Source organism: Mirounga leonina, unplaced genomic scaffold (assembly GCF_011800145.1).
Source record: "Mirounga leonina isolate KUSES-001 unplaced genomic scaffold, KU_Mleo_1.0 Mir_174, whole genome shotgun sequence".
NCBI classification, from domain to species: Eukaryota; Metazoa; Chordata; class Mammalia; order Carnivora; family Phocidae; genus Mirounga; species Mirounga leonina.
The window spans coordinates 20300492-20324751 of record NW_023270451.1 but is presented as its reverse complement, the minus strand read 5'-3'; the positions used below and the strand labels follow the sequence as shown (position 1 = coordinate 20324751).

The window sequence follows — 24260 nt, the reverse complement described above, 5'->3', positions numbered from 1 at the left end:
CACACACACACACACACACACACACACACACACCCTACCCCCTCCTAGGTTCAAGTAAAGGAGAGACTCCATCTCTCAGAGGAATATCAGAGTCATTGTACAAAGAGCAAATGGGATGGGATGGACTGTTAAAATTGTCTTTAGGAAGACAACCTTGTCACATCTGAACTCACCATTCATAAGGTAGTTTCAAGAATCTACTACCAAAGTGTTCTCCCTTAAGTGCAAATATGATCCTGTTAACTTGCCAGCCAAAATTTTTCAGAAACTCCTCATTGTCTGTAAAGTCAAGTCTGCTACCTAGCCCCACCAAATCATCTGCAGCTAGCTCTCAGAACATAACTCCAAGCTGCCCCCTCTGGCAAATGCTTATCTTTGGCAGGCCTTAGCTCAAGTGACACCTCCTTGGGACTTTTAATTTCCTACTGCCTCCCCCAGTTGATTATTCCTTCCTTTGGGTCACCGCCAAACACCATCAATCATAGTGCTTGTCATACCTTGTTGCACTTTTTTATATCTTAGCCAAAGTGTAACAACTTGGTGGGCAGGAAGCATGGTGTATTCAATGCCCGGTTGACAGGGGGCTCTTAATTAATGCCTATTAGGTGGATAAAAATGACCTTTATGTCATATTTCAGGACTTATAGTTACACTGTGGAGCCTGAGAATCTAATTCAGTTCATAAAACAGTGTTAATAGGTACCTTTGTAATTGCTTATTCTTCAGACTTGTCAACCATTCCCCTAAGAACCAAATCATTCTGACCATTGTAGAAACCCTAATGTTGCAAACTGCGTATGTGCTATGTGTTGTCATTGATTTCATTTGGGTGACATGAAATCATCTCAAAGACAGCATCTAAAATTTATCCCTATAAAAAGAAAAAAAAAAAAGGAGGAGGGGGTTGGAGGAGAAAAAAAATAGTAACCAGCTTTCCTTCCTAACTCTTCTGGTTCTTTCAAATAATCTTTGATTCATAGAATTGGGCTTTTAGAAACGAAGAATCTCAGAGATCATCTAGGACAATACCCAGTTTCATAGGTGAGGACCCTGAGCCATAGGGAAGCTATATGACTTGTCTAAGTCCGCTGTTTAGGTAAGAAATGGAAGTACAATCCAGGCACTTTAGTACCCCCAACCCGCTAAATCTAATCCTTTAATTTTCAGTCGTGACAATGCATTAGAATCATCCATGCACTTCTTTAAAAATACCCTTTTCCTAAGTCTAGAGTGAAACCTGAGTGTATGAATATTGGAAATTTCTGTTTGAAAATTAACATCTCCAGCCCCTTCCCACTTTCTGACCTCATTTCCACCTCCCTAACCAAAGCCCTATCACTTCCAAGCCTGGCTTCTATGCTTCCAGTTTTCCCCTTAAATATAATTTTGCCAGATGAATTTTCCTAAACCACTTCTCAACCCTTAGGGCCTAGAAGAGTCAACCCACCTCTTGTTTAAAAGCTAATTCCTGGGCACCTGCGTGGCTCAGTCAATTAAGCATCTGCCTTCGGCTCAGGTCATGGTCCCGGGGTCCTGGGATCACCCCCGTGTCAGGCTCTCTGTTCAGTGGAGAGCCTGCTGTCCCCTGCCCATCCTCCCCACTTGTGCTCTCTCTCAAATAAATAAAACTCTTAAAATAAAAAATAAAAGCAAATTCCTGGGCCTGATCTTAGTGATTCTGACTTGGTAGGTCTGGGGCAAGACATGGGAATCTGGATTAAACAAACAATGGAGAGGGGGTTGATTCTCTCATACAGATGGTCCAAAGATGGTCCATGAGAAAATCACTGCTCCAGTAAAATGCAGCTGATGCTTGAACAACCTGGAGGATATAAGCACCAACCCCGCACAGTTGAAAATCCATGTTTGACTCCCCAAAACCTTAACTACCAATAGCCTATTACTGAACTTACTTAGAGTCAACTAACATATCTCATACATTTTATGTATTATATACTGTATACTTAAAGTAAGCTAAAGAAAAGAAAATGTTATTAAGAAGATCCTGAGAGAATGGGGCACCTGGGAGGCTCAGTCAGTTAAGCTCCAACTCTTGATTTCACTTCAGATCGTGATCACAGGGTTGTGAGATCGGGCACTGGGCATGGAGTCTTAAGGTTCTCTCCCTCTACCCCTCCCCATTCTCTCTCTCAAAAAAAGAAAGAAAATCATAAGAGAAAATATATTTACAGTACTGCACTATGTTTTTTTTTTTTTTTAAATCACATTTAAGTGGACCCGCAGTTTGAACCTATGTGGTTCAAGTCAACTGTAAATGTTAATTTTCTGACTAGGCTTTCAAGGCCGTCTGCCGTTAGCCCATCGTCTTCAATCTTGTTTTTTCTCTTCTCAACTTGCTGTGCTCCCAATAAAGCATGTTCAAACCCAACCGCAATTCTACTTCTTTCCTTTACCCATGTTCTCTCTCCCTGTAATTCCCTAGTGTACTACCCCCAACACATTCCTTCCTGTATAAATGCTATGCATTCTTCAAGTCTCTGTTCAAAGTCTGCTCCCATGAAAATGGCCCAACTCCTCTTTCCCACATTGATTTCTCTTTCTTTACATGTCTATAATGGTGAGTGTTAATATTACATAATTTTTAATTTACACAGTATCTTATGAGACTTCTGGGTGACACCCAGAAAGGTAAGCCCTCAAGTAACAAGTCATGTCATACTTTTTAATTGCTAGAGCATCTAGTACCATAGGAACAAAAGAGCTGCTTAGTAAAATATTTTTTATTAGATTGGAGTACTCAAGGACTAAGTCTAAGCTGTATTTATTTGTATTTTTATTTTGCAGTCAAAAAAAGTGAAATAGAGTGTCTCCTAAGACTTTTTCACAGCTTGGTGGAAAGAGCTAATGTAAGACTTAATAATTCTGGACTAGATCGTAATGCTTTTCGAGCAATCCTGCACAGCATATTTGGAATGACTGATGATATGCTAATGAATAGGGGTAAGAGTCTTAAGAAATTGAAATGAGCCAAGCTGAGATGGCAATATATATGGTGTATATATTAATATGTGGCAAATATATATTTGTAATGACAAATTTATATATGGCAAATTTATATATATATATATATATATGTATGTATGTATTCAGTTGTCATCAAAGATTCCGAATTTTTTTAAAAAAATAGATTGAGAGGCGCCTGGGTGGCTCAGTCATTAAGCATCTGCCCTCAGCTCAGGTCATGATCCCGGGGTCCTGGGATCAAGCCCCGCATCGGGCTCCCTGCTCTGCGAGAAGCCTGCTTCTCCCTCTCCCACTCCCCCTGCTTGTGTTCCCTCTCTCGCTGTGTCTCTCTCTGTCAAATAAATAAATAAAATCTTTAAAAAAAAATAGGAAATTATTTAATGTGATCCAGTTTCATTAACAAATTTTTAGTGTTCAATTTGATAATTTTTGATGTAGGTGTATACCTTGAAACCATAATCATAATCAAAATAATCAACATCACCCCTAAGAGAGTCAATAACACTTTATTTTCTATAGGATATTAAGATTTCATTGGTAATTTTAAAAATAATGTTATTTTAGTAATTTATCTTTATGTATTTATACAGACTGTTTAGAACAGAATTTTGCCACTCTTTTTAAATGGATTTTATTTATATTATTACTATCTTTTAAAGATTTTATTTATTTATTTGACACAGAGAGAGAGCACAAGTAGGCAGAGCGGCAGGCAGAGGGAGAGGGAGAAGCAGGCTCTCTGCTGAGCAGGGAGCCCGATGTGGGGCTTGATCCCAGGACCCTGGGATCATGACCCGAGCTGAAGGCAGTTGCTTAACCGACTGAGCCACCCAGGTGCCCCGATAATTATTATTTTTTAAAGTAATCTCTACATTCAACGTGGGGCTCAAATTCATGACCCCAAGATCAAGAGTCACATGCTCTACCAACTGACCTAAGGCAGGTGCCCCCTTTGCCTCTTATTTATTTATTTATTTTTTAAAAATTATTTATTTTAGAGAGAGAGAAAGAGACAGAGCATAAGCAGGGGGAGGAGCAGAGGGAGAGGAGAGAGAAAGAATCTCAAGTAGACTCCCCACTGAGCACGAACCCGATGCAGGGCTCAATCCCAGGACCCTGAGATCATGACCTGAGCCAAAATCAAGAGTTGGCTGCTCAACTAGCCACCCAGGCACCCCTGCCACTCTTTTTAAAATAAAAATTATCATCACCTTGATTAGCTCCACTGTTGCTCTTCTTGGCTCATAGTAACTGTACAAAACATCACAAGTGAAGTTCATCATTGATCATGAAGGAGAATTACTCTTTTCTTTCTACAAAAATCGGGGGGAAACATATTCCTAGTAATTTTGACTTTTAAGAAAGACTGTGCCAAAACCTTTTTTTCCCCTCAATTTGGGAGAAAAGTTTTTTGGTGTGTTTTTTTGTTTTTGTTTTGGAGGAAAGTTTTAAAAATCTTTTCATATATACTATATACTTTTGAATTATAAAATAGTTATAAATTACAATATGCTTCTATGGTATTTTTCTTTCAGTATTTTTTGCATTTGACAAAGACAATGATAACTGCATAAATGCGAAAGAGTGGGTTAAAGGATTATCAGTGTTTCTTCGAGGGACTTTTGAAGAAAAGCTTAAGTGTAAGATTTCTATATGTGATTACTGACTTAGTAATATACATTGTCAATTTTGTATTTTGTATTTAATGAATGCTTAAACATTTTTTAAAAATACAAAATCCATGTTCTCTATAGCAACCTTTCAAAAATAGTTCATGACAGCTTTAAAAAAAATCAAAACATGAAATGGGTGGCCTGTTTGATGGGAGAGTCCCTAGACCCAGGAACCCCAAACACTTCCTTCACTGGGTCTATAATGCCTAAATGTCACCGGGACAACTCTTTGGCTTAAGGCCAAGAGCAGCAAGTCAAGGTCAGGGCTTATGCCAACTCTAATCAGCCAACAAGGCCAAGGTTTTTGTGGCTGCCTCTGGGCTCAGCAGGAAATGGACCTTGATATAGGGCAGTGCATAAGTCACAGTGAGGCCGTTCCTTGTCTCTTGATCAAAGAAAATATATGTGAGGGATTGACACAAAACAAGATGAAACGTAGGGGCGCCTGGGTGGCTCAGTTGTTAAGTGCCTTCGGCTCGGGTCATGATCCCAGGGTCCTGGGATCGAGCCCCGCATTGGGCTCCCTGCTCCACGGGAAGCCTGCTTCTCCCTCTCCCACTCCTCCTGCTTGTGTTCCCTCTCTTGCTGTGTCTCTCTCTGACAAATAAATAGAATCTTAAAAAACAAACAAACAAGATGAAACACACATTAACCATCAGACATCAATACTCTAGTGTTAGAATTTGTGTAGATGAGTGAAGAGAGGGAAGAAGGTTGAGGACAAAGAATGCCCACAGGCCCACAGGGAGAAGGGTTACAGGAGTTTCCTACAGGACAGGAATGTTAGGAATTCCAAAGACAAAAATTTCCCTATTCACAATTTTGCCTAAAAATAAATAGCTCTGGCCTCACTTCACTGTACCATTGGTGTGATGTATATTTTCTATGTTTTATACCTCTGGGGCCAGGTTTTGGGGTGAGGAAACTGGAAAGAGAATAGGAACAGTTTTAAATGGCATTCTTCAAGGGAACAATTGCTTAAAGTGTCAAAATTGCTTAAAGTGTCAAATTGCTTAAGAAAAGGCTGTGGCGTTCTGAGTAAGTAAGCAAATTTTTGTCCCTTGTTCTTCCACTTGAATTTGGATTTGGGACGTGGAAAAGAAGATCCCCACATTAAACACACATTTTTTAAACAATAGCAACAATTTTAAAAACCACCAACTTTCTCTGGTATTTATGATTTTTGTTTCTCTGTTTTGTGGGGGTTTTTTCTTAATTATTTTTATGGAGGTGAAATTGACATACAACATTATGTGGGTTTTCTTTTTTAAGATTTTATTTTGAAGTAATCTCTACACCCAACGTTGGGCTTGAACTCACAACCCCAAGATCAAGAGTCACATGCTCCACTGAGCCAGCCAGGTGCCCCTGTGTTGGGGCTTTTTTTTCCCTTAGCTTTTCTCCGGTCTAATTTTTCACGGGGGTAACATTTAAATATAGTTGCCACTTAAGTTTGTTGCAGCTTTCTTATACAAAAGTCTCACTGAGAAGTGAAAAGCTTAAGTTTTCATGGATGTAAATTCTTGTGCTGGTACATAGGGAAAATGACTGGGACTCCAGTGTTGTTATACTTGAGTGAATAGCATCACACTGTCAAAGAATTTTCCTCCTCCAATCCCTTTTCCTAAAAATGTTTCATATACATTTCAGGATATGTTAACTTGGGGAAAATATTACTTCTCATAGGATTGTGCTGCATGTGTGCTATGGATTAAAGTACCTCAACAAAAAAGGCACAGTTAATCTGATACTCTGGAATTTTATACCTGGTTCTATTGCTTTTGCCAAAACATTTAGCTAGATTACAAACTCCAGAAAAGCTCCTTCTTTACTGTATGTTTAGCACCTGAGGAAGGTTATCTGTGGCATGAATGAATGGTTGGAAGTCATGGAAGTCACTCTCCAGGGAGACAGAGATCATTTTGGATAGTGCAATAGGCAGGCTCCAAGGGAATGACAGACTCACTATCCAAATATATTGAAAAGTGTTCTTTGTCAGTTATGTAATCAAGTTTGTACTTAGTTTTTATACTCTATTTAAGAAGAGAATCATAATATTGAGATACATACACACACGTATGTATACACGAGTATATATGTATTGAATGATCATAGGTTTAAATATTTATCTCCAGGGGCACCTGGCTGGCTCAGTCAGTAGAGAATGCAACTCTTGATCTCTGGGTTGTGAGTTTGAGCCCCACATTGAGTGTAGAGTTTACTTTAAAAATATTTTTATATATCTCCTTTATTGCAGTTTCATCACATTTTTTCAAAGTCTATAAAATTCTTCTTTTATTTGTGTTTTACCTGAGACCCAGGAAATCATTCTACTAGAGGAGATGCTCAGTCTGGGTCACCCAATACATATAAACTAATAACCACAATATAATGGGATTGCTTAGAAATCTATGTATTTTCAAAATACTATATGGGAGTGATGAGAAAGTTCTTTCTAGTGGATCTTGTAGATCAGAAGACACTTTCACAGAATAACTAGCCTTTCAGTTGGTTCTTGTAAATCTTGAGCAGAAAAAAACTAGAAAGAAGACCATGCTAGACAGTAGGAACAGTATGAATAAAAGCATGGATGTCTTACTGAGCATGTTGAGTTGGGAAAATTGGTATCGAGATGTGGGGCTAATAAGGTAAGTTGAACGTATATCATTAAAGTTGAGTCTTAGCAAATAGGATCAGTTTCCTCTCCCCAACACTCCCTAAGAGGACAGCTGTGAATCAACTATAATAAATAATGAAATATTGGTTGGAAGCAGAGGAGTTTCTTAGGAGATTGTTGAAGTTATCTAGGAAATAACAGTGGGGACAGAGAAGAACAGTGGGGACAGAGAAGAGGAAAAAGACTTAATATTTACAAGTTGGAATTGATATCTCTTTGAATACAGAAGATATTATTTGTTTATAAATAGTTTCAAGTACCTAAATTAAGCTCGTTGATTTCAAGTATACCAGAAACAAGAAGTCACCAACTAAGATAATGTAGTATATTTAAATATACTTCACAAATGCCAAGACATCTTAGATATGTAAATTTCCAATGAGCTGCTTTTTAAAATACAGTTAGTTGTAAAGTACCTATAGGACTGATTCTCCAATATGGATTGAGGAATGGTTTCAACTGGCTACATCAGTTTTACCTAGGGAACATTTTTTTTTTTTTAAGATTTTATTTATTTGACAGAGCACAAGCAGAGGGAGAGAGAGGGAGAAGCAGGTTCCCTGCTGAGCAAGGAGCCCAATATGGGACTCGATCCCAGGACCCTGGGATCATGACCTGGCCGAAGGCAGCCGCTTAACCGACTGAGCCACCCAGGCGTCCCTACCTAGGGAACATTTTAAAATACAGTTTTACCTGGAGAACATTTTAAAATAGCATTCCCTGAGCTGCTACGACCAAGGGATCTGGACTCTTACTTTGTGCTAGCTCAATGAGGAGTTCTGTTTATTTGTTTTTTAATTATGAAGACTTAATATCAAATGTTTCTTACAAAGTTCATTCTGATATCCAATCTGTAACTGTGTCCTCTCCAATCTAGGTACACATGAACAGGAATCTGCATCTTTGTCAACCACTTTTTCCCCCCAAATTCTTTTATTTTTCTGGTTTTATTGAGAAATAATTGACACACATCACTGTATAAGTTCAAGACAATACAGATTGGTTTGATTTACATATATTGTGAAATGATTACTACAATAGGTTCAGCTAACATCCATCTTCTCATACAGATACAATAAGAAGACAAAAAAAAGGAAAAAAAGACAAGAAAGGAAAAAAAATTCTCCCTGTGACAAGAACTCTTAGAATTCACTCTCTGAACAACTTTTCTCTATATCATACATCATTGTTAGCTCTAGTCATCATGTTGTACATTACTTCCCTAGTACTTATTTAACTTATATGGGAAGTTTGTACCTTTTGACCATCTTCCTCTAATTTCCCTTCCTTCAACCCTCTCATCTCTGGTCACCACAAGGCTGATCTCTTTTTCTATGAGTTTGTTGTCAGGTTTTTTGTTTCTTTGGTTTGGTTTGGTTTGGTTTTTGTTTTTTCAGATTCCACATATAAGGGAGATTACAAAGTATTGTCTTTCCCTGTCTTAATTATTTTACTTAGGATACTGCCTTCAAGGCCCATCTGTGTGGTTACAAATTATAGGATTTCCTCATTTTTTAAATGGCTGAATAATATTCCATTACATGAATATATATATACCACAACTTCCTTTTCCATTCATTGATCGATAGAAACTTAGATCGTTTCCAAACCTTGGTTATTGTACATAGTGCTGCTATGATCATGGGGGTGCAGATATCTTTTTGAGTTAGTGTTTTCATTACCTTTGGATATATTCCCAGAAGTAGAATTGCCGGATTACAGGGCAGTTCTATTTTTAGTTTTATGAGGATCCTCCGTACTATGTTCCAGAACGGCTGCACTGGTTTATAATCCCACCAGCAGTAAACTAGGGTTCCCTTTCCTCCACATCCACACTAGCATTTGTTCTCTCTCTTGCTCTCTTTTTGATGATGGCCTTTCTCACAGGCATGAGGCGATATCTCATTACAGTTTTAATTTCCATTTCCCTAATGACTAGTGATGTTGAGCATCTTTTCTTGTACCTGTTGACTTTTCATTTATCTTCTTTGCAGAAATGTCTACTGAGGTCCTTTGCTCACTTTTTAATTGGGTTGGGGTTTTTTGCTATTGAATTGTAGGAGTTATTGGAGCACTGTTATACGTGTTCTATGCGTGTTATACGCAAATAATGAATCATGGAACACTACATCAAAAACTAACGATGTAATGTATGGTGACTAACATAACATAATAAAAAAATGAATATGTTAAAAAAATAAAAAATATATTTTGGATGTTAACACCTTATCTGATATGGTTTGCAAGTATTTTTTCCCATTCCACAGGTTGTCTTTTCATTTGTTGATGGTTTCTTTTACTGTGCAGAAGCTTTTTAGTTTGATATAGTCCCATTTGTTTATTTTTTATTTTGTTGCTTGTGCTTTTGGTGTCATAGCCATGAAACCATTACCAAGACCCATGCCAAAGAGCTTTGTTCCTCTGTTGTCTTCTAGGAATTTCATGGTTTCAGGTTTCATAACATTTTTGAACTCTCACTTTCAAAATCCACATCCAAGGGGGGATTTAATCCTGTGGAAAGAAGTATAATAAAGGGTGCTTTATTTTAAAATCTCTCTATCATATGGACCAATAATTACAGACTGTATAAATTGTTTTTATCTTTAAAAAAACTATATATTGAAATAACTAAGGGGAAGACTAGTGATATTTTAACTGTTCTTATCCAAGTCTTTAAATTTCTTGTGCTTTGGACAGTCTGTTTTGAAGTTTACTATTTGAATGGTGACGGTTACATTTCTCGAGAAGAGATATTTGACATGTTGAAGAACAGTCTATGCCAACAGTCATCTGAAGAAGAGAGTGATGAAGGAATAAAAGAGTTGGTAGATATAACACTGAAGAAAATGGTAAGAATGAAAACCTATAACTTATTATATCCAATCAAGCAGATGTTAGAGAAAGCTAAAGACAAAGAAATGATTTATGTCCCTCTATAATGATAGCAACCTTTACGAGGGCAAGGGATTTTTGTGTTTGTTTCTTTTCTGCTCCATCCATTGCCTAGAACAATGCCTGGCTGATAGTGGGTGCTCAGTAAATACTTATGGAATGGCTGGGTGATTAAATGAATCACCACGGGGCACCTGGGTGGCTCAGTCATTAAGCGTCTGCCTTCGGCTCGGGTCGTGATCCCAGGGTCCTGGGATCGAGCCCCGCATCAGGCTCCCTGCTCAGTGGGGAACCTGCTTCTCCCTCTCCCACTCCCCCTGCTTGTGTTCCCTCTCTCGTTGTGTCTCTCTCTGTCAAATAAATAAATAAAATCTTTAAAAAAAAAAAGTTAAATAAATAAATAAATGAATCACCACACAAAATGAATGTTAATTAGTTTAAAATGTTTTACTATCCATAAAAGCTCATTAATGTGTGGGTGTAGTGCGGCAGATTTGATTTGTGTAAAATGGGATGCTACTCTCATCTGTCTTCATGACCCTCACCCTCCAATCCATTGAAACACAGTAACAAGATAACATAATAATTGAAATAGTTGTCCCTTATAGAGTACTTACTATATGCCAGGCCCTTCACAGAACTTTAATATATGAACTCATTTTAACCTTAAAACAACCCTATGTAGTAGAAATTACGATCTCTATTTTACAGATAAGAAAACTGAAGTACAAATAGGTTTACCCAAGGTCACACTAGAAAATGGGGTGCAGAATTCTTTCAATGAAACCAATAGTACCACTTTATTATGAACATAGTAATTTCTCTTCTTCTTACTATGACCCTATCCTGGATACCGTTGAAAATTTGTCACTCTGAGGCAGTCTGGACCCAGCTCACCTCCATTACTCTTCAGCGGATTGGGAAGGAAATAGATGATGGGGGCTGCTGAGTCTCACATTCAGCTAACACAGACTCTAGCATATCTTCTTCCATTAGAGATACTCTCACTAGCTGCTGCTAGGGCTGAGGGTAGACTTCTTGAGAGATAGTATGTTCCCCAATACTAAACCCACTCCCTTCTTTTTTGAAAGGGAGTATTATGGAGTGAATTTTTTCTGATAATTATTCAAACCTTTCTCTAAGTTAGACTCTCAGCAACCCTGATTTAGTAATGCCCAGAGTGAAAAAACAAGAGCCCATCAAATCAAACCCAAATTCAATTAAGTAAAGGCATTTATAATTTACATACATGGTCTCCCTATGTTTAATCTCCCATAGTCCCTGTCATCAACGCTCCAGGCAGGTCTGTCTTCTTCCTGACTTACACTCCCTCATATTGTCAGAATTCAGGTTGAGCCATTCATCTGCATTTCCTCCCCATACCTCTCTGGCTACCTAAAGGCCATCTCAACCATCCTGAAAGACCTCCCAGTGGTCTGCAAGCATCTTCTCATGATTCTAGTCCATCCTGAACTGTTACTGCTCTCAGTGCCTTGCTCCTTACCTGAGCAACTTCACCTTTTTTTTTTTTTTGCAACTTCACTTTTACCGTTTTCACATAATGGGCTCCCAAGTCAGAGATCCTTTGAGGAACAAGTTCTACTACTACAAATTAAACTTGAAAATCTATGCCCTATGGCACTGTTTTTATCACAAAAGTAGCAATATAATAATATGTGTCCTCTAATTTTTTGTCTTATTCCCCCAATTAGAGTGTAAGTCCTTTAGGGACAGGGCTATATTTTATGTATCTAAAGTAACTCAGGTGTCTTAGTCCTCTTAGACTGCTATAACAAAATACCAGACTGGGTGACTTAAGCGGGAATGTATTTCTCAAAATCCTGAGACTGCGGGGTTGGGGGGGGGGTGCGTCAGGCTGGCTCAATTGGTAGAGTATGCAACTTTTGATCTCAGGGTTGTAAGTTCAAGCCCCATGTTCGGTGTAGAGATTACTTAAAAATAAAATTTAGAAAAGTCCTGAGACTGGGGAATCCAAGATAAGGTGCCAGTTGATTCACTTCCATGGTGAGGGCTCTCTTCTGGCTTGTAGACAGCCACCACTTCAATGTGTCCTCACATGGCAGAAAGAGGGAGCTTTGGTCTCTCTCCACTTACATGGATAGTAATTATATCTTGGGGGCTCCACCTTCAAGACATCCAAATCTAATTACCTCCCAAAGACCCCACCTTCAAAATCATCACACTGGGGGCTTTAACATGTGAATTCGGAGGCAGGAGGGACACAAACATTCAGCCCATAATACCAGGTATTCCAAATAGACTTACAGGAATAAGATAAGTAGACTTGATAAAAAGTACCTTTTGATTTATGTAAGTAGTGTCCACAGAAGTGTAACTAATAATTTTCCTTGGCAAAGAGTTATTTTCCAGGCAAAATTAAAAACTATCATTTATTAAGAAATCACCTTCCTCTCTAGGATTATGACAACGATGGCAAAATATCTTTTGCAGACTTTGAAAAAGCAGTAAAAGAAGAGAGACTTTTGTTGGAGGTGTTTGGACCATGTTTACCAGAAGCAAAGGTACAGTGCCAACAGCTCAAATTGGTTAAGAGAAAATTATAAGGGATGAGAAAGTAATACTTGCTAGACAACTCACCTCTGTAGGGGTTTTGGCCCACTGCTGCAGTTCAGGCAAACATGAGGGTCTTCGCTCCATCCTAATGTGGGACCCAACAATAATGACTATTTATTATATTCAACAGACTTTTTGAGCTTGTAACTTCTTTAGCTTATACACAATTCCTGATTTCTTTTATGTTAATGTTACTTTCCCAAAGAAAACTAGGGTATATTGGTTTGCTTAAGGGATAGAACACCGAACAGTGTATTCAGCAAGTACCCACCATAAACTGCTAGGACAAAACTTGGTCTCTTTCAACTCAAATGTTGTCAAACAATGAGAATAATTAAGTTTTAAAAATCTTGGACACATTTAAAGTACTTTATAGTATTTGTGCTCATGAAGATTTTTCATTGATTAATTTGACACAAGTTTTCTGAGCCAGAACAGCCAGCCTAATAATTGATTTGACACATTAATATTTCCTTTAATTCTTCCTTTGATCAACTGCTTTGTAAACCTGTAGAAACCTTTTATTCTCTGTAGTAATTTGGATGGCAATTTTGTGCATGAAATTGCATAATGTTAAGCTCTCCTGAGCTATCTCAGCTCATTTCTCTGATTTGTCCCATTGTAGTTTATTCCCACATTCTAATTCTGCCTGGAAATATGTAGTAAAATGCAATGTGTGAAAGGCAGACTTCTCATTTTGAGACTGACGGGGAACAGTATAGAATGGACTGGAATGGAGTAACTACTTAGGTCAGAGGGAACACCAACAGTTCTTCAGTTGCTCCCAGAATTCAGTAGCTCAGTTATCCAGAGCCTTGCTACTCAGTGTAGTCTGTGCATGAGCAGCGATGGTATCACCTAGTAACTTGTGAGAAGCGTAAAATCTCAGGCCCCACCCCAAACCAAATGCCTCAGAATCTTTCCTTTTCTTCCTTCCTTTTTCCTTTCCTCTCCTTTTTCCTTCCCTCGCCTTCCTTCCTTTCTTCCTTCCTTTTGATGCTTGACACAGCAAAGGTTCTTCTTTCTGTCCTTGTGGTCAAATACTGTGTATGTTGGTGGGGATGGGGAGGCATGCTAGCCTCCACACAGTCACTGAAAAGATCCTGAAAAGATCAGAAATCCATTCAACAACACAGAACCCATTGAGCAGCTCCTCCCTTTAAGAATTTAAAAATTCTCCCTCAGAGAATTTTTTTTAATTGTGGTAAAATACATCTAACATAAAACGTACTGTCTTAACTAATTACAAACCTACGGTTCAGGGGGCGCCTGGGTGGCTCAGTCGTTAAGCGTCTGCCTTCGGCTCAGGTCATGATCCCAGGGTCCTGGGATCGAGCCCCGCATCGGGCTCCCTGCTCCGCGGGAAGCCTGCTTCTCTCTCTCCCACTACCCCTGCTTGTGTTCCCTCTCTCGCTGTGTCTCTGTCAAATAAATAAATAAAATCTTAAAAAACAACAACATACAGTTCAGTAACTTCAGGTACATTCACAATGTTGTACAGTCTCCGGAACTCTTTTCATCTTGCAAAACTGAAACTCTGTACCTTTAAATAATTCTGCATTCCCACCATCCTCCAGCTCCTGGCCACTACCATCAGAATTTGCGTTTTAATAAGGCCCTGAGGTAGAGATTCATAGCATCTTAATGTCTGAGAAGCGTGTTCTAGACAGTAACTTGCTCTTTCCAATTCTATGCTGGGGTCTCTAAGGTGTCTTTTACAGTTCAGCGGAGAAAAATATCTAATTACCTTACAAGGAAGTAAGGCCACAAACCCCCACCTTCTTTTAAAACCATCCACCACTTGGAGCAATCCCAGCAAGTTTGTATCAGTAGGTCATAACTGAGGATGAGCCTTCCTAACTGGTATATTCAAATTCAATCCAATAGGCAAGAGGTCTTTAGGTATAGAGTGAAAAGAAAAACAGACCACCATTTGGTATGGGCCTTCTCAAGTTATTTTTATCAGTAAAAAAAAAAAAAAAAAAAAAAAAGGCAACAGCCTGAACATACTTATTCCAATTTCCAATTATGTGGTTCACTGACAGGAAAAGCAATGTGGGTATGCTAAAAGTAGCGGCTAGCAGTCTAGCATTTACAAATACAGATTCATTTCTGCCATAGATAAGCCAATTCTTCTTACAAGTTAACTGAAGAATGTAGGCTTCTAATTTCAGCTTTGTTCTAATAGTTTACCTTTTTTACTTTACAGAATTGTATTGATTTTGAAGCCCTGGCATTCAGACACATCCTGACTTCTAGTTTTTGAATGTGAATCACTCAATACTTAAATTAAAATCAGAAACAGATCCTGACTGCCTATCTTCATTTGCATTGTAAAGTTTTTATCTTTGCTTCAGTTCATTTACATATAACTACTACAATGTGGCAAGTAATATTAAAAGAACAGTTTCTGTAACTTCTATTTTTTAAGATTTTATTATTTGTCAGAGAGAGAGAGAAAGCACAAGCAGGGGGCAGCGGCAGGTAGGAGAAGCAGGGAGCCTGATGCGGGACTTGATCCCAGGACCCTGGGATCATGACCTGAGCTGAAGGCAGACGCCTAACCGACTGAGCTGCCCAGGCATCCCCAGTTTCTGTAATATTAAGTATGATCAAAATAACACCTGTAATAAGTAATGATAAACTAATTTTTTTTTAAAGATTTTATTTATTTGACAGATTGATAAGAGACACAGTGAGAGAGGGAACACAAGCAGGGGTAGCAACAGGCAGAGGGAGAAGCAGGCTTCCCACTTAGCAGGGAGCCCGATGCGGGGCTCGATCCCAGGATCCCGGGACCATGACCTGAGCCAAAGGCAGATGCTTAACGACTGAGCCACCCAGGCGCCCCTAATTTTATTTTTTAAGTTAGCCAACAAGCTTGGTTCTTGTGGCAAATACTGTGAATAAGCCTTTCACAACCCTCTTTTCTCTTGCTTCCTCATCCAAAGAAGTTGGAAACGTAAACATTCACAATGCCAGACCTCCCCAGTTTAGCAACGGCCATGAGCCCACTTCTAGCCAAAAAGATGTAACCAAAGTCACTGAGTAGAGCTCCTGGAAAAGTTTAGTTTTCTTTTTTTAAGGAACAGATTTGGCTGGCATGTATTTTGTCCATGATAAACTAATTTTAAAAAATGAAATTTTATTAGGTAAGTAGCTTGAATGATATTACAAAGAGGAGTGCATTAAAAAATACCAGCAGTAGAATCTCTTCAACAATTAAAATGATAGGCTAAAAATAAAAAATAAAGAGTGCTGTAAAAAACAGAATTTGCTGCTGACAGTCTATATTCTTCTTCTTTGCTTTAATGGACGACTTGTATGCACATCTTCCAGCTTGTCTTCTGGAGGTTTTGGCACAGATGAAATGACCTAGTTTTAAAAAAAAGAGAACCACCAAAATTAGCTTTTATAGTACAAGAATAAGTAAACTAAACTATTAGAAGAGGTAGGATATAACTAATAAAAAATAAATAAAAAAATAAAAATAATAATAAAAAATAAATAAATAAAAAGAAGAGGTAGGATATACATCTAGTAGTCCAATTCTTGCCCTCACGTTTGAGGCAGAGTGAGCCCAATTTCAGGGTACAGCCTACGATCTAGGCACAGTTTTCTGTCCAAACTGATGAGAGTAAAATTTCTAAAGCCATTTAGAAGAAAAAAAATTGGAAGAGAGAAATGTAAATACATACTCTACGTTAACAATCCTTTATATATCTGAAGTCACTTGCTATCTGATGGATACGGATAGACATCCTGATTCTGCATAACTCAAAACACTAATAACATCTGATGTATTTAAGAGACATGGAGCCTTGGGGGGAGATGAGAAATTTGGAGAAATAAGCAGAAAATGGTATAATACTCAATTTCCTAGGGAAGGGAAACCAAACACACCATCAGAAAAAGAGTGGACAATGAGTTAAAGCAGAGTATGACAGTCTTCATTTAGATGCACAATTATTAGAAACTGTAGTAAGTTGTAGTTAGTTTTTCTCAATTTTGTTGTTCTACTGTTTCCTTATCTAGGATTTGGACCTAACAACTTTTTTCTTTTCCCTTGAGGTTTTTTTATTTATTTGTCAGGGAGAGAAAGAGCAAGTGTGAGAGTGGCAAGCGCGCAGGCAGAGGGAAAAGCAGGCTCCCCATGGAGCATGGAGCCCCATGCGGGACTCGATTCCAGGACCCTGGGACCTGAGCTGAAGGCAGACGCTAACCAACTGAGCCATCTAGACGTCCCCTAACAACTTTTTTCTTGAAAATATAGTCAGCTCTGGCTAAGAGAGCTATGTATCTGAATCTACGCCTCAGTTCAACTATATCTGAAGGAAGGAAGGGGGCCAGCACAAACTAAAAAAATTAAAGAGGTTTAAGCATGGAAATTGTGTTCACAGATTTTTATTATTATAAAATAAGCCCTCACCCTTAATCAGATAATTTTCAGGTAACAAAACAACACATAAATTAAGCCACCTTAGACTCCCTTCATCACACTGTAAAATACATATACAACTGCATGAAAAGCACTTTCTGAACCTCAGAGTTAAAGTTTAGGAGAATGGTCTTTCTCCCTCAATTAGATTTCTAAAAGGCTTGCCCCATAAAAAGGTATCTTTCAAAAGCTAATTCAAATGTTAGCTTTCTTTCATTTGTGCTTAGAAAATGGCAAATGATTACATAAATAACATGTAAAGAAATTACTACTTAAGTAGCACAATGAAACTGTAATCTATTTAAGAAGTTGACATTTTGAAATGCAGACCTTAGGGCCTAGTCTTTAGAAATCTCACCTTATTCTATGGCTATTTTTATCAAAGAAGCAAAAAGCATTTTAATTTGATGTAATTTGTAATAACTTTGAACTTGAGAGAAATAAGTTGTAATAATTTTCCTTCAACACAATAGTTCTGTACTTTAGCTCATAATAGAACCATCTGGAGAGCTTTAAAAAGGGAGGGCCTGGGCTCCATTCTCACAGGCTGACCTCAATGACTAAAACCACTGCTTTTTATTTTAGATCTAGAATGATATAAAATATGTTATGTTCATTGTTTAAAGCAAGGATTAATGACATCAAAGCACATACATTTCTGTTAGATTCAGTTACTTCAACAGAGAACTGTAGAAAAACACATCAATGAGGCGCCTGGGTGGCTCAGTCGTTCAGCGTCTGCCTTTGGCTCAGGTCATGATCCCAGGGTCCTGGGATCGAGCCCCACATCGGGCTCCCTGCTCAGCGGGAAGCCTGCTTCTCCCTCTCTCACTCCCCCTGCTTATGTTCCCTCTTTTGCTGTCTCTCTCTCTCTCTGTCAAATAAATAAATAAATAAATCTTTAAAAGAAAAATCAAAAAACTGAAAATGAAGAAAATTAATGACAATACTTTAGTTGCCACAAATCTCCATTTAGCTGTTAGTCCTTTTTTTTTTTTTTTAATTCATGAGAGACAGAGTGAGAGAGAAAGGCAGAGGGAGAAGCAGGCTCCCAAGGAGCAGGGAGCCCGATGCGGGACTCGATCCCAGGACCCTGAGACCATGACCCGAGCCGAAGGCAGACGCCCAACCATCCGAGCCACCCAGGCGCCCTATGACCAAACGGTCTCTTAAAACAGTTTTTGTTTTTTTGTTTTTCAAGATTTTGTTTATTTGACAGAGAGAGATCACAAGCAGGCAGACAGATAGGCAGGGAGAGGGAGAAGCAGGCTCCCGCTGAGCAAGGAGTCCGATGCGGGGCTCGATCCCAGGACCCTGGGATCATGACCTGAGCTGAAGGCAGATGCTTAAGCGACTGAGCCACTCAGGCACCCTTAAAACAGTTTGTTGTTTTTTTTTTAAAGATTTTATTTATTTATTTGACAGAGAGAGACACAGCAAGAGAGGGAACAGAAGCAGGGGGAGTGGGAGAGGGAGAAGCAGGCTTCCTGCTGAGCAGGGAGCCCGACGCCGGGCTCGATCCCAGGACCCTGGGATCATGACCTGAGCCGAAGGCAGATGCTTAACGACTGAGCCACCCAGGCGCCCCCTTTAAAACAGTTTTTTAAAAATGATCTTACCTCTTGAAGTTTATTCCGAATTAAATTCGCTGTTGTATTCAACGAATCGTCATGCAGGTCCACTTTAGGTATGTCTGGTAACAGAGGCCCAATCATAACCTCATTACTACTCGTGCTCGTTTCCAGAAAAGTTCCAATTTTACGGTCATCTTCTCTTCTTCTTTTCCGCTCCTGCAGCTGTGTTGTCCTAGGCATAAATCTGTCCACTGCCTCTGAAGAAGTAACAGCCTTCTGTGCACCAGGGCAAGCCAACGAATTTTTAAAAGGTTTCATTTGTATCTTCTGCGAAGAGTCATTGTACATACAATGTTCCACTGTTTCAGCATAGTTTCTACCATCCCGAGAGAAGTTTGATTCCCTGTCCATATGCTCCCCTGATGAACATGCACATTTTGAGGAAAAATAACATAAAGGCAATTCACAAGAATAAGGAAGACAAGGATCTGAGTTGCCAGTAGAAGTGTTCTGCATGGTTGCACAAAATCCAGATGTCCCTGAATGGAAGTCCTGTCTAAAATCTTTTGTGTCTTTAAGCTCTGTAACCAGTTTCTTCTTTGTCATGTAATGATCTTTATATTACAATTTAAAAGGTGAGAGAAGAGGGGAAAAAAATAGTTCATTTATTGTTTCCATCATTCAGAAATGTGTAATTTTAAGAACAAACATTACTTTAAAATGTTAACAAATGCTACCCTGAAAAATTTATTTCTTGAGCCAGCAATACCTTCATGTGCTTAAAAGCTAAAAAGGATAAAGGGTTTATTAGTGTCAGGCTTCGCTTTCTTTGCTCCCCATATGCCTGGTTTCCACTCCTCCATAAGTAATCCCAACTTTCTTATTTATCTGCCCAGTATGTCTTACTTTTCCTCCTCCCACCTACTCCTCTTTTTCTCCCATAATATCCATTTCTCTGTGCCTTTGCGTTTTCCACTTAACTGTAGATCTTAGAGGCTTTTTTCTAGGTCATTACATTAAATGCTTTTTTTTTTTTTTTCACAGCTTTGGAGTATTCTACTATATGAATATATCATACTGCTTAGTTTGTGTTTGTTAGTTTTTAAGGGCGGCAAATATGCTGGACCCATATTTTGTTATTTTATTTGTTACACAACCTAAAAGCTTTCCTGGAGCTATTCACATATCCCACAGGTTAATGTTCAATGTCTACTAATGACGAGGGACTCTCAACAGCTCTCTTGCCAAATTTTCAGGTAAGTTTTCCAAAAGTCTTCCCACCTTATTTCTCTCTTCACCTCTGCCACACACCCTTCCCCAATCAGTCATAAAATCATCATAGTCAATAACTATATGGACACTGACTCTGTCTTTCAACTAAAGGGCAGAAGTTTGACAATCTGAGCCTCCAGTATTACTCAGATTTCAGACCACATACATTATTTTAGTCCAATTCTGAGTGCTCTGTTCCTACAATCCTTGTACCAGATCCCATGACCCTATTCCAGGCACCTGGAATTTGTGTCTAGGGAAACTCAGCACGTGGCCAGCTGCTGGTAAAAAGTAGAATTTTTCCAAATTTAGCAGTTTTAGATTGGCAGCTGGTAACTAGTCTGCAAATAAATCATAATTGTTTCTCACTGCCTTTAGGTCAAGCCTTAATTCCTTAGCATGGGATACAAGGCCCTTCATGATTCAGTTCCTGTCCTCTTTTCTAGTCTTATTTCTCACATGTAGCCCTTGTGTTGTGGTTATCCTGTACTATTCATGTTCTTTCAAACACATGATGCTCATTTATTCATGCCACTTGGCCTACCTTCCCCTCACTTCCTCTCCCCTTCTGAGTAATGTCTACTTATCCTTCAAAACTCAGTGGCCACCTTTCTCATCCTGTAGGAACTCTTCCACAAACCAACATCTCTCCCTTTCCAGCCCAGATTACTTAAGAGTGCTGCACAGAATCCTGCAGTTTACAGTTACTGAATATTGTGATCATTTATCTGCCTCTCTTCCCACTAGACTGGGAGCTCCATGATGATATACCTAGCAGAGTGCCTGACACATAGGAGGTGTTTAGTAACTGGCTTTCCATACCTTTATTTTTAGTAGTTCTTGCTATATAAGCCTTTCTCTCCTGTAATTTTTTTCTAGTTTCTTCAACTGTTTCAAATTCTGGAGCATAGCACACATGAAGCAATCCACCAAAGAAACTCTGTTCATCCATTTTTCTCTTGGCTGTCCTAAACAGAAATACATGATAGCATGGTTTATTAATCCTGATTTACTTAGGATGAAAGCTGAACTAGTATACAATGCATTGATCTAAAGAGCAAAGTTCAGGTTTTGCTATGTGTACCTACATCCTATTGTTTGGCAGTTAAGATGTTCTACCTGTGGATGGAACTGACTCTACTGATGTGGTGCGCACTCTTTGCGCCTTTCATCCTCTCTCCCTACAGTGCGAACAGGTTTTGAGCTAAGTCATCCACACATAACCAGACTCCCTTTAATTAGCTTAGGAGCCAGCAGTTAACCTGAGGTACACAATCTGTGGTCATGAAATAGAGATCTCTCTGTGTTAAATGGCCCTTAAGAGTTAGCTCATACCCAATTTAGCCTTTTTGGCACAATGGGATTCATACATAAAAATTAATAAAAATAATACTGTAATCGTAAAATCTTTAATAATTAAGTAAATACTGAATACATAATTAATCAATGAGAAAGTTAGAAGATGATATTCAACAAATACTTATTAAATATATATAAGTGGCCAGGCCTTATACTACAATAAATACTTAAGTACTTTTGTGCCCAGGGATAATGATAAAAATACTTACTGAGATTTTACCACGCACCAGGTAGTGCCCTAAGTGAATTAACATTTCATAAAAACCATATGATGACACTGAGGCCTAGGGAGATTTATAACATGCTCACACTAGTTTGTGGAGCTATGATTCAAACTGAGATGCTGAACTCCACAGCCTACTGTACTACGTGCTGTGGGAGATGCAAAAGCTCTAGAAAATATGACCCGTGAGGGGCAGGCAAGTTGGTTAAGGAAAGTGAGATTACATATGACAGCAAACTGAGAACAATACATGACCCCATAAAATCAAGTGGGAGACTGCAAGTGCTATTTGTAGTACAGAAAGACAATATAAATGGTGGGGCGCCTGGCTGGCTATGTCGGTAGGCCATGCAATTCCTGATTTCGGGGTTGTAAGTTGGAGCCCCACGTTGGGTGTAGAGATTACTTAAAAATAAAATCTTAAAAAAGAGAGAGAAAAAGAAAATATGAATGGTAATAGCCAAAGAAGGATGGGTCTTGGATCAGATTAGTGACAAGCATAGGGTCAACATAAAACTAGATAAGGCGTTTCATGGTTCAGCCTTATTGAAGCAGAGAATTTGTTATACCGAAAGCTGGAAAAGGTTAGGTCAATTCACAAAGGTGCATAACATTAAGAACTTCAATAGCTAACGTTTACTGCATTCTGAACATAGGAAGCACTACATTTAGCCCCTTTACATGGGTTATCTCATACCATCCCCACACAACCCCCAAGATAGGTTCTTTCACCATACAGATTTCATAGAATAGAAAAAACAGGCTTATTGAGGTTAAATAACTTGTCCAAAGTCGTGATTTTAGTAAGCAGTGGAGTTCGAAAACTTACCTCAAACCCATTTTTTAATCTACCACAATACATGACCAAAGGCTGTTAAGCATGGGAATGACATTTGAGACTGGAGTAAGATAAAAATAATACAGGGCCATGTTAGGTTACTGAGTAATTCAGGTATGAATGAGGGACAACTGGGACCAAAGTGATAGCAATGGGAATGGAGGAAATGAAACTTATGCTTAACTTGCACATTACCTTGCACTTTGTAAATTCATAAATTTAATAAGATAAACTTCTGTAAAGTCTTCTGCTGGGTATTCATCTAGAGGATTATACTGTTCAATTGCACCATATAGAGCAAATCGCTCAACTAATTCCTTCATTGCTCCCACTGCAGGAACTCCTTGTATTAACAAGTACCGAGATTCCAAATTGATTGTATATACCTAAAAGAAATGCAAACACATAAAAAGGTATTTTCCGAATAAACCTAAGACATATCTTCTTTTTTTAAATAATTTTTTATTATGTTATGTTAGTCACCATATATTACATCATTAGTTTTTGATGTAGTGTTCCATGATTCATTGTTTGCATATAACACCCAGTGCTCCATGTAATACGTGCCCTCCTTAATACCCATCACCGGGCTAACCAATCGCCCCACCTCCCTCCCCTCTAAAACCCTCAGTTTGTTTCCGGAGTCCATAGTCTCTCACGGTTCGTCTTGCCCTCTGATTTCACCCCCTTCGTTTTTCCCTTCCTTCTCCTAATGTCCTCCATGCTATTCCTTATGTTCCACAAATAAGTGAAACCATATGATAATTGTAAGACATATCTTCTATTAAAAAAAAAAAGCTCTGGGGATTAGAGACTACACTTATGCTGAGCACTAAGTAATGTACAGAATTGCTGAATCATTACACTGTACCTGAAACTAATATAACACTGTATGTTAACTATACTGGAATTAAAATTAAAAACTTAAAAGCTCTGAAAAGAAGAAACATTCCGTTCAGCCGGTCTGCAGAAAAAATAAAGAATAAATTCACCCCTCCGTGTGAGGGCCTCTAATTAAAACACAGACTATCTTCAGTCGACATATTTTGCAGAAGTTGGCTCAGAAGAAGTTACTAGAGAGAGAGAACAAAGATTCACTGAGTGCTTACCATGCGCCAAGCACTACTGTAAACACGGAAGATACAATGACTAAAACAAAGCCCTGTCCTTCCGGAGCTGACGTTATAGCAGTTGACCAAAGGGTTCGTGAGAATCTTTGGTCACTGAGTACCGGTTTCTCATACCCATCTCCAATGACTGATGGACAGGACCGCAGCCCTTCAAGCCTCTATTTACATAAACTGGACATGTGGAGCTAGAGCTAAGAAAAAGCTATCAGGAATAGCGAATGAAACCAAAATCACTTTACCTTGACAGCACGAGGCCGCCGCCCCTCCCGATACTTGGCCCGCGTGTCGCATACAGCCCTCTGGACGTGGTGGTCAAATACGCCTCCAAGCTCCCCGCCGCTCGACGCCATCTTGCCTATTTTGGCCCTTGCAAAAATGACAACATCCGGCTCGCCGCGTTCCTGTTCACCCAATAAGAGAGGAAGATGGGTCAAGGCGTGCCGGGATTGGCTGGAGAATCGACAGCGTCGGGCATCGTTTCCTGTGAGTGAGTCTTCGGTGAACGAGGTGCCGCCCTCCAGCGGCCTGGCGGAGAGACCTCGGAGAGCTGGAGCAGCTTGCTCGCCCCTCCTCGTCCGGGCGCGCGCGGCGAGGGGGCGGGGCC

The 24260-nt window shown here is 39.1% G+C and overlaps 2 protein-coding genes across 5 annotated transcripts in view; one reads left to right on the top strand and one right to left on the bottom strand.

Annotated features, from left to right (window-relative positions):
- The window catches only part of PEX1 (peroxisomal biogenesis factor 1), a 72968-nt gene that overhangs the window by 6707 nt on the left and 42001 nt on the right, over positions 1 to 24260 (top strand). For all 4 annotated transcript variants that reach the window (XM_035020552.1, XM_035020553.1, XM_035020551.1 and 1 more), the window contains exons 2-5: positions 2806 to 2961; positions 4521 to 4625; positions 10033 to 10184; positions 12666 to 12770. In XM_035020552.1, the coding sequence (XP_034876443.1) occupies positions 2934 to 2961; positions 4521 to 4625; positions 10033 to 10184; positions 12666 to 12770 (390 nt within the window). In that variant the 5' untranslated portion in view covers positions 2806 to 2933. The remainder of the gene's footprint in view (positions 1 to 2805; positions 2962 to 4520; positions 4626 to 10032; positions 10185 to 12665; positions 12771 to 24260) is intronic.
- RBM48 (RNA binding motif protein 48) lies at positions 15884 to 24024 on the bottom strand. The gene is made up of 5 exons (XM_035020556.1): positions 23896 to 24024; positions 22722 to 22912; positions 20929 to 21074; positions 18880 to 19448; positions 15884 to 16197 (listed from the first exon to the last, which is right to left on the bottom strand). The coding sequence occupies exons 1-5, from the start codon at positions 24004 to 24006 to the stop codon at positions 16111 to 16113; spliced, it is 1104 nt and encodes a 367-aa protein (XP_034876447.1). The 5' UTR covers positions 24007 to 24024; the 3' UTR covers positions 15884 to 16110.